This window comes from Biomphalaria glabrata, chromosome 9, assembly GCF_947242115.1.
Source record: "Biomphalaria glabrata chromosome 9, xgBioGlab47.1, whole genome shotgun sequence".
Classification (NCBI taxonomy): domain Eukaryota; kingdom Metazoa; phylum Mollusca; class Gastropoda; family Planorbidae; genus Biomphalaria; species Biomphalaria glabrata.
In genome coordinates, this window is record NC_074719.1 from 42,185,893 (window position 1) to 42,201,419 (window position 15,527).

The 15,527-nt window shown below is 36.5% G+C and overlaps 1 protein-coding gene and 1 long non-coding RNA gene across 3 annotated transcripts; one reads left to right on the plus strand and one right to left on the minus strand.

Annotated features, from left to right (window-relative positions):
- The first annotated feature begins 4,883 nt into the window (after window positions 1–4,883).
- LOC106066918 (uncharacterized) lies at window positions 4,884–7,983 on the plus strand. 2 transcript variants are annotated; one of them, XR_001217644.2, is made up of 3 exons: window positions 4,884–5,043; window positions 6,256–6,417; window positions 7,703–7,983. It is a non-coding gene; the product is annotated as an uncharacterized LOC106066918 (long non-coding RNA). The 2 variants fall into 2 exon arrangements; XR_008779756.1 differs by having other exon boundaries at window positions 4,893–5,057.
- Window positions 7,984–9,301: 1,318 nt separating this feature from the next.
- On the minus strand, window positions 9,302–15,380 carry LOC106066922 (uncharacterized). The gene is made up of 3 exons (XM_013226024.2): window positions 15,152–15,380; window positions 13,631–13,725; window positions 9,302–11,271 (listed from the first exon to the last, which is right to left on the minus strand). Exons 2-3 carry the CDS (start codon window positions 13,680–13,682, stop codon window positions 10,376–10,378), a joined length of 948 nt encoding a protein of 315 aa, XP_013081478.2. The 5' UTR covers window positions 13,683–13,725; window positions 15,152–15,380; the 3' UTR covers window positions 9,302–10,375.
- Between the last annotated feature and the right edge of the window lie 147 nt (window positions 15,381–15,527).

Sequence of the window (15,527 nt, forward strand, 5' to 3'; positions counted from 1 at the left end):
ATTTCCTGTTTTTAAGTGAAATGTTCTCTTCTTGTAGTCTTTTCTTTATTATTTCCTGTTTCTAAGTGAAATGTTCTCTTCTTGTAGTCTTTTCTTTATTATTTCCTGTTTTTAAGTGAAATGTTCTCTTCTTGTAGTCTTTTCTTTATTATTTCCTGTTTTTAAGTGAAATGTTCTCTTCTTGTAGTCTTTTCTTTATTATTTCCTGTTTTTAAGTGAAATGTTCTCTTCTTGTAGTCTTTTCTTTATTATTTCCTGTTTCTAAGTGAAATTTTCTCTTCTTGTTTAGGTGTTCCTATCACGATGAATTTCAATTTCTTTATCGATAGCAATGACGCTTTATAGAGATTACTATTTACATGAAATCTACCAAAGAAAAAAAAACAACAAACTAACGTGATCTGTATTTTTTTACTTGTCTGTTTAATTTTATAAACATTTCGGTCGATTTGGGCGTCGTAATATTTAGTCAATTAAATGCTTCTGGAATTTTTTTTTTAGAAATCAGTTATTATTATTTTTTAATTAATTTTTTGTTTGCGAATAGGCATGCTTTTCTTGATGGCTGTTTTGTTGGCTGTCTCGTAAGCTCTGCAAATGTCTCTGCACCTTTCCAATGTTAGATTACTATCTTGAAATAATATCATTTTTCGGGGTTAAATTCGCCACTAGAAATTGTGCAATGCGCCACTTATAACTCAAGCGTCATAGTTTATCCACCCCCTGGTCTAACATATTACATTCTAAACCGTCAATGCTTAACTCTTTCTCTTCTAACTGACGATGCCAGCGTTGATTCCACCAGAATGTGTTAATAATTACGGAGAGAAAGAGTTAAGTCAACTCGATTATTTACCTTTCTTTTTGAATGTGTCTGACGTTCTTTTTGTAAAAGGTTAAGGGAAAAAAAGTGTAAGCAGTTGTATGAAATTGTCAGCAGTATTCATTACAACTTACAAGACATTCTGTATGGGGATCCAACAGAAGACAGGAAAGCTACTGGTCGTCCACTTTTACGTTATACGGATGTATGCAAACGCTACATGAAGCTCTTCAAAATCGACACAAACAGCTGGGAAAAAGTAGCACTGGATAGATCTACATGGAGAGAGAGCATAAAGGAAGGGTCCCGGATTGCAGATGCCATACACAACAGTAGTAGAATGAAGGGTGAAAATGCAATGGCGCCTGGTGATTATATATGCTCGACCTGTGACCGCAGCTGGGTATCAAGGATCGGCCTCTTTAGTCACACAAGAAGTTGCAAAGGGAAAGGATAGTCTCTCGAGACGTAAAATACCACAGATTCATTACAGCTTTCGGTATGCGAGTCAGATAATTTAAGAATAATTATATTAACCATAACCTTCTTTTGTAAGTATCAGTCTATGTAGCGATACATGTCATTTTAATTCTAACACGAATTATTTTTTTACTTTTCTTTTATTTTCTTTGAAATAGTACGAAACAAATACTGAACCATCTATAAACATATATATACGAGGCAATACGAGCTAATGAATGGAGAGTGGTCACAAAAAATCTGCCCTGTAGAGGTGAGCGTTATCTACGAATTCCAAAGCCATTCGCTATGTTGCTGAAGGCCAACTGCTTGGACATACTGTGTTTTTGGAATCGTAATTCAAATTTTGTTGGACACACAAGCCAGCTAGGTCGTGCATCAAGCTTCAGTAGCCGTGGGACATAATGGTCAGATGGTTTTCCTTTTAACATGCTACTTTTGAAAATTCCATTTAGTTACTGGAAATTTAAAGAAAAATTTCTCCCAGCAAACCGTAACGTTTCCCATTGACTGACACCAGGGTCGGACTGAGTGTCCAAATCGGCCCGGACATTTCTATACAATCCGGCCCACAAATTATATATGATGGTCATCCAATTCAAGGTCTAACTGTCTTCAAAATCATTAAGTTTGATAATGTATCGATATGCATGCATATAGTGACCTCTTTATCTTTATAAGAAATATAGGCTTTACGTTGCTTTTTAATCGCTAAGTATGTGGGCCCTAAAATGAAATCGACTAGTAGACTATAACGGGAAATGTGTTAGATTAAAATAGTATTACACTGTAGAGTCTGGGTTGGGTCAAACCATTATATACAGTGTAAGCTTCAAGCCTCTAGTGACCACGTTCCTAATATATGACTACTGAAAACCACGTTCAATGATCAGACCACAACTGCTTCCTGGAACTAGTTATAGCTTCCATGTGGAACGGTGTGTTGGCTTGTTTGGAATGGTTTAATTTTCATTGAACCCCACACTCTGGGAATCGGATACTGTTGCATTCCGTGCATTGGTTCCCATATTTCCAGGAGCCTGTTTCGCTACACGTTCTTCCCCTATCCGCCTCCAGTAACGGACGTTTTCCAACGACGGGCCACATTACGCCCACGGGAACTGGAATATGCTGGGGAGCATTTTCTACTTTCCTCACTCCTCGTGCACCGCAAACTTTGGACACAATTTGTTTTAACTGAATATCATTGTTCGTTTGAATACAAAATGTTTCATTGTGTATTTTGGTATGTTGGTAGGTCTTCAATAAAAAGTAAAGTAAAGTTCCCCTTTTCAGACCTTGTGGTCTATAGGGCAGATGATGTAAAGGTCATCTGTTTCAGTGGCCTACGGTTAACGAGGGTGTCATGTGGCCAGCACAACGACCAACCGCCTTTACTTTTCCCCAACTAATGTCAGGTACCCATTAGAGCTGGGTGGACTCAGAGGCGCCCAAGGATTCCGAAATAAAAATCCCAGTCTTCACCAGGATTCGAACCCGAGACCCCCGGCCAAGCGCTTTACCGCTCAGCCACCGCGCCTCCAGGTCTTCAATAACTTGTCTATTATTATTTCTTACACACAAGCTACGTGTTTTACAAAGCTATTATCCTAGTATCGCTCAGTGATGAGATAGTGTTGTAGGCTAAGATTGCGTCAACAAGATAAACTCCGAGAATTAAAATATTGAGAGTGATTATAGATTGGCTTTGTGGGCTTCTTTTACTTGACCGACTTCAAAACTAAAACAATGCAAGCATAAAATCACATTAACTCTTTCTCTCCTAACTGACGATGCCAACGTTGATTCCACCAGAATGTGGTAAATAATTACGGAGAGAAAGAGTTAAGACGAAAGTGAAACTGAAGAAGTGTGCGAAGCTCACTGGGAAACATCCAAGTTTTCTTTATCAAAATCCTTTATTAGCTGTAATATTGAGTTGGAGATTCCAGGTCAAGTACAATTTCTTTCCCATGTTTGATTTCAACTAACTAATAGGTTATTTCTTTTTTTTTTTATATTTATTCTTGTTTTGTCTGGTACAAGAAATACTTGTGCAACTTTCACTTTGATCCGAGAAGTGGTGACATACCGTGAACAAACTTTAAACCAGAGACAGACAGAGTTCATATAAGCTTTATAAAAATTAATACTGTACAAAAAAGTTAATACAAACACACATACAAACCATAGAAGAGACAAAACATTCTTTAAAAAAATCTCTTTCTCTCTATCCCTTAGTCTGTTGGACCGTTGGGGCACCAAGCAAGACCTGTTAACCGAATTGTTTTCCATTCCTCTATGTCCTTTGTCCTGTTTAGAACCTCTCTCAATGGCAGGCCCGTCTATTCTTTTTTGTTGTCCTCTCATCGCTTTCTGTGTCTGCCTCTTCTTCTTTTTCCTGGTACTGTTCCCTGAAGGAAGGTCTTTGCGAGCCCCGAAGATCTTGTAATATAGCCATAGATTTTAAATTTGCGTTTTTTTTCACAGTAGTAAGCAGATCATCATGGGGTCCGATATCTGCAGTAACCTAATCTCTAATCTCTTAGTTTGTGATGCGGTTTTTGAATGTGATGCCAAGGATCCATCTGTAGCATCTCAATTCCATTGCTAGGATCCTCCTCTCTAGCTCTGCAGTCAGCGTCCAAGACTCGCAAGCATATAAAAATGTGGCCATGACCAGGGAGCGCGTCAGTCTGATTTGGTGCCAATGGCTAAACCTTTGTCTTTCCATATTATTTTCAGTTTTGAAAGGGCTGCTGTGTACTGTCCTATTCGGGCCAGTAGTTCGGGTTTTGTTCCATCATCTGAGACAATAGCTCCGAGGTATTTGAAGCTGTTAACACTAGTTAGCTTTTCACCTCCAATACTGATGCCCCTTATAAAGCTCTGTTGGCTATTGGTCATAATTTTTTTTTCTGCATTTATTTGCATGCCATATGCTGCGGAAGTCTTGTCAATGCGCATCACTAGGTCAGCTAGTTCTTCTTGTGTCCCTGCTAGGCCATCAATGCCATCTGCGAAGCGCAAGTTAGTAATTCTTCTTCTTCCAATGCTTACAGTACCTTCAAATCCCTCGAGGGCATCGTCCATCATCCTTTCAAGGAAGATATACTGTACAAAACATTAATGCAAACACACATACAAACCACAGAAGAGACAAAACATTCTTGTAAAAACCAGAGCATAATAATGAAATCGTTGTCACAAAGATGACAAATACCTAAATTGTTGCGCCAAAATTGACCACTGCACCTTTACGGATGCACCTAAACGTCCTGATTCATAATCATCATCAAACTCCATTAGAGTCAGGGCTTGAGAGGCTCAAATCCTCTCTTGCAAAAGCCCTGGACAGAAACCCTGCTGTCTTGCGTAGTGCATAAATGTCGCCATACAGGTCGAGAATTTTGGGTTTCCCAGAAAACGTCCTGATTAGAAATGTTTAACCTTTTCCCGTTAAAGCTTTCCCGATTTTAAAATGATGACCACCGAATTATGGTAGCGTTATAAATACATTATAACGAATTAACAGTAACATAACGTAATGCTTATATCAGCAGATAACAAAATAATGATAAAACCTGATTCGAAACCATATACAAACATGCCTCACATGAAAAGCAGTTGGCGTTTTATGTGTTAAAATATTTCGCTTTTTTTCTACTTACGACCTAGACAGTAGTTAACACACGAATATAATTATACTTGCTGTGCACAGGTTAGGTTACGCTTCACAGGTAACACTAGAAAAGTAAGAAATGTATATGAAATTATTTATATATATATATATATATATATATATATATATATAAAAGAAAAAACATAAAAAATAGTGTAAAAAACAACACAAAAGTAAAACAAAGTTTATACATAATGTAATTGTTTCAATTAATTTGGATCAGTCATGTAATTCATTGTAATAGAACTAGAGATCATAGACCAAAAACAATAAACCTGTGCGATTAGAAGGATTGTTACCAATTGTTTTTTGTTTAGCACTATTTCATGCTTTTTGCTTTCTCAATACGCTATGATCCTATCCTCTGAGAAGGCGGAAAGAAAGAAAGGGATATCTGTGTGAAATGTACCGAAATCGTCTTTTTTTTAAGGGAACAACCTGAATTCGAAATCATGGCTCACGCCTCCTAAAGCCACATAAAAAACCACTTTGCTAGAGAGGTGCTTAAGAAAATAGAATGTATACTTACGTATCGTTTGTTTCATGCTTACTTTAAATCGACGTCCTATAAAGGGAACTATTTCAGCCTATACCACACTTTAGTCAAGTACAATTTCGCTCCTTTGTTCGAGATACCAAACGGAAAAATTACTTTTTTTCACTGATTCTTGTGAAGTCAGGTAAAATATATCAATGTGCTATGAGCAAAAATAGACGAATTTATTTTCTTATACAAACTCTTAAATTTTCACTTATTATCCACTTCCCTGCCCAAACTTGGCCCCACGAAATTCGTTTCGCATAGGGCCCCACAATGGTTAAGGCCGGCCCTGCTATTTAGTGACCTATAAATATACATAGTAGATTACTTGTTCTCTTTCCATGACTTCTTGGTCACAATGGTTAAGTCCGGACCTGCTATTTAGTGTTTGTAAAATGTTTGACATGTTTCGGATGTTCCAGTGAACTGATGTTTTTATTTTATTTGTTCCCAGTAATTAGTTTTACGTTCTAATAGAGGCTTCTATTCAGAACAAAGCTTATCTAAGGAAGGCAACCACTATTTACAGCTATTTATCTGAAAAATTACGGGTTTATCTCCCTTCCTGCTATAATAAATAAATAAATATATATATATATATATATATATATATATAACGAAATTCATTAATTAGTACTAAATTATTAATTAATTGGTTAGTTCTTGGATTGATTCGTGTATTGTTATCGAATATTAATTATTATGCAAAATTTGAACTATTTTTTTCAGCTATGGCAAATCAACAGGCTGCAATACTTTTGTTGTTCCTTTTACTTGGACAACCTTTGACCTCAAACGCTTACTGGGAAGAGGCGGTCGGTTTTGTTGTTGGGGCCGCAGCTGTAGCTGTGGTTGGTCCCGTAGCGCTCGCTGGTATGGGATTTACATCAGGTAAGGGATAAATGCCGATTCAAAAGTCAATTGACTTCAGCTATATAGAACAATTGCCTGTGTATAACTGCATTAATATAACAATGTAACAATAACATCAGATATCTGACTATTAGCAAGATCAATTAAAACGTAAGTAATTTTCTCTTAGTTCAGTTTTCAATTAAAAAAAAACAACATGTATTTATTATTCAAACAATTAAACACAGTAACAAAAAACAAAAGAGGAGCAAGCGATATAGAGAAATGAGGGGGCGACCTAATGGAGGTTAAAGAAAACACATACAAACAAAAGGACAAAAAAAAAAATACTTAGTAAAAAAAAAGCGCTTATATTAAGTGTAATAGTATCAATTAGTTTGGATCAGTCATGCAAATAATTTTTTAATAGATCTAGACTAACAAAAATAAATCTGTGCATTTAGAAATATTTTTACAAATTGTTTTGGTTTTGCGCAATTTCATGTTTTTAGCTTTTTCAATACGCTGTGATCCTATCCCTTGTCTGGACCAGTTGGAAAAGGGGGAGGCAAGAAGGAGGTATCCCATAAGGTTACTGTGATCGCTTTCTAACTGCATAAAAAAAATTGTAGACTTGAATTTAAAATCAAGCCTCCTCAAGGAAACTAATTTAACTTATACCACCAAATCTGTCAAGTACGATTTCTTTCCCATGTTCGATACCAAACAAAAAATTAATTACCTATAGTTAATTAACTAATTAAAAAAAATGATTTCTGCTTTGTCAGGTACTAAATATAATTACGCTAAATTTCAGCTTGATCCGAGATTGGGTGTGGGAGAAATAATAAATACATACTTTTTACCATACAGACAGCCAGACAGACAGACAGAGTTGATATAAGCTTTGTAATAAATAAAAATAGGAACAATTAGTGAGATTTTGAATTATATAGATAAACTAAACAAAATGTCAAGTAACTAAATTAAAAAGTCACTACCATCTACTAGATAATACAATTACTTTGAACTAGTAGTGAAAGATCTGAGACTCTTAGCGGTAGAGTCAGGACCTGATTTTGACTTAATAAAGATAATCAACAAAAGCAATTTTTCAATTGGGGGGGGGCGGCTTATGTTGCATAAGGGGTGAATCCAGCACTTTTTACGGTACTAAAAAGTGGATACAAATCAAGATATACATCTTAAAGGTACATAGCTTATCTGAGCTTATCAACAGGTCCAATACCAAAATAGCTAGCTACCAAAGATGTTACTATCCGTTATACTGTCTTTCAATTTTTTTTTTAAATTTTCTTTGAAGCTGGTATCACGGCTGGATCAATCGGAGCAACTCTGATGTCTTACGGTGTTCCAGTAGGAGTGCTGCAGTCAGCCGGAGCGGCAGGCATGTCGTATTCTGCGCATGTCGCTGGCGGAATGCTCGGCGCAGGAACTGCGCACAGCGCCAAACATTATGCAGATGGTGTTAGTAAAATAAAAAATGTCGCCTCAACAATGTGGAACAAGATTTGGAATTGGTAAAAATAGATTGTAAAACGTAAAGGGACACGAATTTCGTAAATAAACAATGAAAATATCTCACTAGTGGCTCATGTTTTCAATGTAGGTTCTCTCTCTCTCTCTTACTTAAGTATATAATTCATACAATGCCGTATGTAAGGCGATAAATGTTTATAAAGATAAATAAGCAAAATATACAAAATCATTTTTGAAAAACAAAGCTAATCTAACAGAAGAACTGCGCGCAACTTACAACTATATATATCAACTAGTCCACCGGCGGCGTAGCATATGCCACTATTTACAGGGCTAGCCTTAGGTGACCGCAGTGGGATCCGCCCTTATGCATTCGCAGTGGGCCCCGCACCTTCATAGGACCCGTGCTAATTCTAGGTGTATAAATTATTAAATTGTAAAAGTTATAACAGATTTCCCGCGGCCTCCTGTCGATTTACCAGGAGCTCCTGGATATCTCTTGAAATTGCAAAATAAATAAACAAAAAAAAAAAGTCATGGAAATATCCGGAAATTATTAAAATCTTTAGAAAACTGAAATATATAGACAAAAATTGTCATTTTGGGGTGTCATTCAATAAGGAAAATGCCAATCTTACGCGCGATAAAAAAAAACGGCATTATCCCGTAATTTTGGAATCTGGTGAAAGAAACTTCTCGCGCCTCAAACTAATGAAGAATTACTTTAGTTCAACAATTCTCGTAGATAGATTGAAACATTTGGTAATTCTTGCTATTGAGCGTGATCTATGTAGGAAATAGATTTTTTATGATATAGTGTATGACTTCGCTACACGCAAGGCTCGTAAAGTTTGTGGAATAACTCTATCCGCAGAAATAATAGAGTGATCTTACTTTACTTCTTGCTTCTCGTCCAAACTGTTGATAATTATATATAGAGAGAGATAATGTAGAATTCACTAGAAGTCATACACTTTATTTGATATCAAACCAAATAATTACCATTAATAAATTGACTAATTGGTTAATTCTTTTAAACAGATATATTTTTGCTATGTACAGATAAACAGTAAAAAACAATAATAGTTTAAAATTTGAACTTGATCCGATAACAGGTGTGTGAGAAATAATGTGAACAATTATATAATAGGACCAAGCCTTACATGTTCATCTATATCTGTGAATCCTGAAGGATTAATTTCATTGTCGGTATCAAACTGTTATGAAAATTATATGCTGTATCGGTTGTCGTTCTTATGTTTACATGTGCTTGTAACTCGTCCGTAAGAATGAGTTCACGAAATTTGTATTGTGTAGTCATTCAGTGTATTAAACTTTATTAAAGCTATACTATGCAGACATGTTTTTTGACTCTGTTATCATTATGTTCATAACACAAACAAAATAATGAATAAAAAATAGCTTATTGTTTCATATACTTTTTAATGGATTCATGTTTTGTTAGGTACAATAAATACCTGTGTAAGGCTTCTACTTGATCCGAGAATAAGCGTGGAAGAAAAAATGTGTACAATTTTCTAAAGGGACGAAACCACACAAATTCAACCATATCTCTTAATACTGAAGAATTTTTTTTCTACAATAACAATTAACAATATCAGCAATTAATTGACTAATTTGTTCTTTTTTTTACTGATTCTCGTTTGTTAGGTACAATAAATGATTGTATAAAGTTTTAACTTGATCTCAGACAGAGTTCCGATTCCGATACAGAGTGAGCTGATATAAGCTTTGTTTTTTTAAAAAAAGGAAGATACATGTATCTCCTATTTACAATAAATGTTAAAGATATTTTTTTAATATTTAAAAGTAATGTTTTCTGTGTTGCTGATACCTTTTAGTAAAATCACTAAATTTAGAAAGCCTTCAGGACAGAAGACTCAAAAGTAAAGTAGCAATTATACATAAAACACTGAACCATACTCTTCAAATACAAAAATAAAATCTAATAAAATACTTAGAAAGACACAAAGATAAACACACATTTCTCATTCCATATGCTAGGACAAATTTGTACAAATGCTCCTTCTTCCCTAGTGCTATTAGAGCATGGAATGGATTGCCTGAGCTAGCCAAGAAAACCAGTGACTTAACAGAATTTAGGTTATTGGTTAATATGCATGACTAAATGCATGACGCGTAGGACGTAATCATGTTCTTTTTTTAAAGTAACGTCTGTATTATATAAGATAAGATACAATGGACAATTATTATAATCATGATTAGATCTAGTCATAAATTATTTTCGAGCGGTATGATTTCAGCGTCTTGACATTGATATGTTCATATATGGCGAATATCTATAAATAGCTTTTTGGGTGTGTCTATTGTTAAGTAACTGTAAATTTTGACAAGCATAAGTTATTTCTTCGATATGCACGAACTTAGAAATTAATTTGGAAGCGAGCACATATTAAATGCCTATTCAAAGAATCACATCGTGACCAAGAGAGTCGGTATTAACAATACCTATTCACTACCAGGCCAACCCACTGAAGTTGAGACCGTCACTGCCACTATGAATATGTTGATAAAATAAATTCTCTGAGTGGCCAATGACAAACACTGCCGCCCCACTGGTACCAGGACAAGTAGGAGTCGAATAGAAAAATTGTCTATACAGCTGACCTGATCTCCTTGCCCTGTCGAGATGACCAACAGTGACCCTCTTATAATGTCCATGCGGATGGGACACGATGCAAATTAGTTTGCGCTTGGCTTGATGATGCTTGTATTTGTTATGCGCTTTCTCCCAAATTTGGACGAAGTGATCCATATTCGCGTTCAACGTCTGCATCAGGCTCTCCTCACACGTCGCGCATTTGAACAGACATCGATCCTTTTCCATGTCTTCGTAGTACACACCAAATCCAGAGACAACGACTTCCGGGCTACCTGCGTCGTCATAGAATAACTTACAGTAAGCTTTCTTGGCTTCTTGATCATCAAAGACCACGTGTTTGGCAGTCATGACTCTAATCTCCATCCAAGTTTTGCTGGGGCTAGTGGACTCCTGGCACTTGGAGCACGGACAGAGATCCTTCTCATCTCTGTGCCAAGCTAGAAAATCAATTCTTCCGCTTCCATTCCTAACAATCTTGCTCCCGTGTCTCTTGCCATACGGGTACTCTCTAGAGTTGTGATATCTTGGCCTCCCAGAGCTGACCAATTTAACAGAGATCTTCACTGTCATCTGCGCCAATGCTTTCACGCAGTCGTAAAGTACTTTCGAGCGGTGTGATTCTGGCAAATGGTCCTGAGAAAATGTTTCCAATGTTATGAAGGTATCATGACCAGGATTTTTGGAGCAGTTCTCAAACTTTCTTGCCGCATCTTCGTCGTCATTCTCAAATTCTTCGGTTTCATGTGTATCTGTTGTGACAATATTAATAAAAAATAAAATACGATACTGTTGAAACATGACAGATACGACATTGCTAAACCTTGACAGATACAATATTGCTAAGACATGGCAGATACAATATTGCTAAACCTTGACAGATACAATATTGCTAAGACATGACAGATACAATATTGCTAAAACATGACAGATACAATATTGCTAAGACATGACAGATACAATATTGCTGAAACATGGCAGATACAATATTGCTAAAACATGACAGATACAATATTGCTAAGACATGACAGATACAATATTGCTAAAACATGACAGATACAATATTGCTAAAACATGACAGATACAATATTGCTAAAACATGACAGATACAATATTGCTAAAACATGGCAGATACGATATTGCTAAACCATGACATACGATATTGCTAAAACATGACAGATACGATATTGCTAAACCATGGCAGATACGATATTGCTAAAACATGACATACGATATTGCTAAACCATGGCAGATACGATATTGCTAAACCGTGGCAGATACGATATTGCTAAACCATGGCAGATACGATATTGCTAAACCATGGCAGATACGATATTGCTAAACCATGGTAGATACGATGTTGCCAAAACATGGCAGATACTATATTACTAAACCATGTCAGATACCAAAATAATGCTTAAATGTAACAGTGTGAGTCCGACGTAACAGTGTCGCTCCAGTAAAACTGTTTGACTCCAACATAACAGTGTGGCTCCAGTAAAACTGTTTGACTCCAACATAAAAGTGTGGCTCCAGTAAAACTGTTTGACTCCAACATAACAGTGCGGCTCCAGTAAAACTGTTTGACTCCAACATAACAGTGTGGCTCCAGTAAAACTGTTTGACTCAAACATAACAGTGTGGCTCCAGTAAAACTGTTTGACTCCAACATAACAGTGTGGCTCCAGTAAAACTGTTTGACTCCAACATAACAGTGCGGCTCCAGTAAAACTGTTTGACTCCAACATAACAGTGTGGCTCCAGTAAAACTGTTTGACTCAAACATAACAGTGTGGCTCCAGTAAAACTGTTTGACTCCAACATAACAGTGTGGCTCAAGTAAAACTGTTTGACTCCAACATAACAGTGCGGCTCCAGTAAAACTGTTTCATTCTAACATGATCGCAAGGAGTAAAACAAACCGAATTGCTATAGAGTGTGTGTGCGTGTTTCTAATGCAATTAGGACTAAAGCTGGACCGGCCTTAGGCATAGGCAAACTAGGCAGTCCCCTAGGGCCTCCAATTTTCTAAGGCCGGCCATAAAAAAAGGATGGGTGGATTATTTTTTTTCTGTAGACTAAATGCCCTGTGATGTAACCACCAGCAGGTCTGTCATAGTTGAGTTTATAAATAGCGTTGTGAAGTCGAAATAGGAAGAGAGTAAGAGAGAAGTTAGTGACGAAAAGACGTCTATTTTTAAAGTGCGTTCCTTTTTTTTTATTGTTCAAGATAATTTTAACGTTGTGTTTTAACATACATCCACATTAAAGATGAATCTGCATAAATTGGTTCATAAATGTTACGATCATTCCTTCTTTAGAAAGTAATTTGTTCAAGTTTGTTTTTGTTTTTTTCGAGTACTGTATTAAAATATTAACATGCCTACAAGGTAGGCTATATTGAACTAGTTGTCTGGAGTTTCACCCCAACAAGCGAATAGTAACAAGCGTGACTCAGACATAAATGTCTCATACAAAACAACATGTCGGAAGAATGAGCCAAACATAACAAATGATTCAAATATAAAAAACATATCTCAAAAATAATAGTGCAAGTCAAAAAGAACAACGCAATCAGCTTGAGTTACTAAGTAGAGTAAGTAGTTCACCTTTTAGACCTATAAGCCAGATGAGGTTAAGGTCATCTGTTTCTGTGGCCCGTTAAAGAGGGTGTCATGTGGTCAGCACAACCACCAATCCTTTAGGCCTATCTTTGGAATCAAAGACATTGCCATTGTGATTGTATTTGATAAAACATTGTTCAACAATTAAAGAGGCTTTCAAAAATTACTTATCACAAGTTTGACTGCAAAGTTTTGCTCAGGCTGTAAGTAAAATAACAAAAATGACAAATAATGTCAGGAACCCAAGGTGCCCAAAGATCCCGAAATTTAAAATCGCATTCTTCACCAGGATTCAAACCCAGGACCCCATTTTGGAAGCCAAGCGCTTTACCGCTCAGCCACTGCGCCTTCCAAACATCATCCTATATCCTTATTGTCTCTTCAAAATTGAAACTCTTGCATAAAAAACGTTTGCTACTTTAACGAAACAATACTCATACAAATATATTTATGAACTCAAAGGTCATTCTGAATAAGATTTGATTACCATTTAGATCTCTCAAGACATCAGCTTCCTCGGTGTCCTCTATGGTATTCATTTGTTAGGTGTCAACAGAAATGTCAAAGCCTTCAAACTGTAATCTGGAATATAATATCACAAACAAATTATTCAGAAACAAATATTAAACATTTACATGAAATACATTCCTTGGACATTTTTTTATACATCTTAACTGCTTTTAAATAACCTGCATCTTGTGGGAAGCGTGGTCAAGAGGCTAAATACGCTTGAACTTGGCTTGGCTTGGGGGCTCGAGTGTTGTGTTTACTCAGCGCCTAAAAGGCAGCACGGAAAAACCTTCTTCTAGATACCCCCCCCCCCCCAACTAGTCCACAAATGAGATTGGACCAAAGCGCTCTGAGCATGTTATAAGCATGAAAGTAGAGCTATATAAAGTTATAATTAAAAAAAAATCTTCCTTGACCGTGTTCATGACTTTTTCCTGCAAAATAGCCCAAACCACTTCTCTTAACAAGTCTCAACTTTCGTTAATAAACCTAGAGTCGGGATAAAAACTTAGATTTAGTATAGCAGACAGAGAGCAATAGAGGTTTGCAAGGTTTGAAATATAAGTTTCGCAGTTTTTTCTACAAAAAAATGTTTTCCTATGCGAGGCCCCCACCAATCGGAATCCCTAGGCGGCTGCCTAGTTTGCCAATGTCTAAGGCCGACCCTGGTCCTAAACAACGATTTTAGCATTACATCCCAAGGCTCTTTGAAGCTGTGATTTCCAGTTCCTCAAGGCTTCTATTGGATTGGAAGATTTTTCGAGGGTAACACAGGTGGAGGGACAAAGTTAAGGTACCACATGCCTAAAATAGTTCATCATTAGGCTAATGTTACGAATAGAAGTCTTTGCCTAACAAATTTACAGAAACTACTTTAAAAAGTAAGCTTGGGCTTGGCTTGCTACGCTACCTAACAAGGGGGCTTGAGGTTTGACAACCGACTTATAGGCCTACATAACTCACTTATAGGCCTACATAACTCACTTTTAGGCCTACATAAATCACTTTTAGGCCTACATAAATCACTTATAGGCCTACATAAATCACTTACTTATAGGCCTACATAACTCACTTATAGGCCTACATAACTCACTTATAGGTCTACATAAATCCCTTATAGGCCTACATAAATCACTTATAGGCCTACATAAATCATATAGTGTACATTTAAGTAGAGAAATAAAAAGCTAGGCCTATCAACTCTTGAAAATAAAATAATACTGAAACAATGCTTAGGACATGCAGGTATAGATCACGTTGTTGGGGTTATTACAGTTGGCTGCCTGGTTGTGCGATATGCGCGCTGGACTGTCGTTCGGACTTCTCGATGGTCCCGGGTTCATACCCTGCCCGCTACCACCCTCCGTCGTCCTGCGGGAGGTTTGGACTAGGAAGTAGATTAGGTCTATTTTCAACTCTGAAGGAACACCCAAAACATGTAAAAACATGTCAGAGTTAAGATTTTAATAACTATAAAATAATGTTCAACAATTCTTACCAGAAGTTTAACGAAAGTCTTATAAAAACACCTAGATTTAGATCTAGTCCAAATCTAAGCTATGCTAGTAATTGGCTGTGGCATTAATTTAACTTTGTTTACACCAGTAGACATAGACTTCCATGTGGTCGTAATCTTATGGGTGAGATTTTTTTTTTATCCTTTCCGGGGCCTTTCCTTTCGTAGTGGCCCTTTCCCAGTCACCGGGAAAATATGAATTCCCGTAAATATATTTATACATTTTTAAGAAGCGGTTTCATTTTCACGAAAACCCAAATTTAGAATCCAGTTCTTAATAAAACATTAATTTAAAAAAAAAAACGAAACAAATAAACAGGGAATGCCCGGAAAGTAGGCCTAACTATACTTGGTAAGT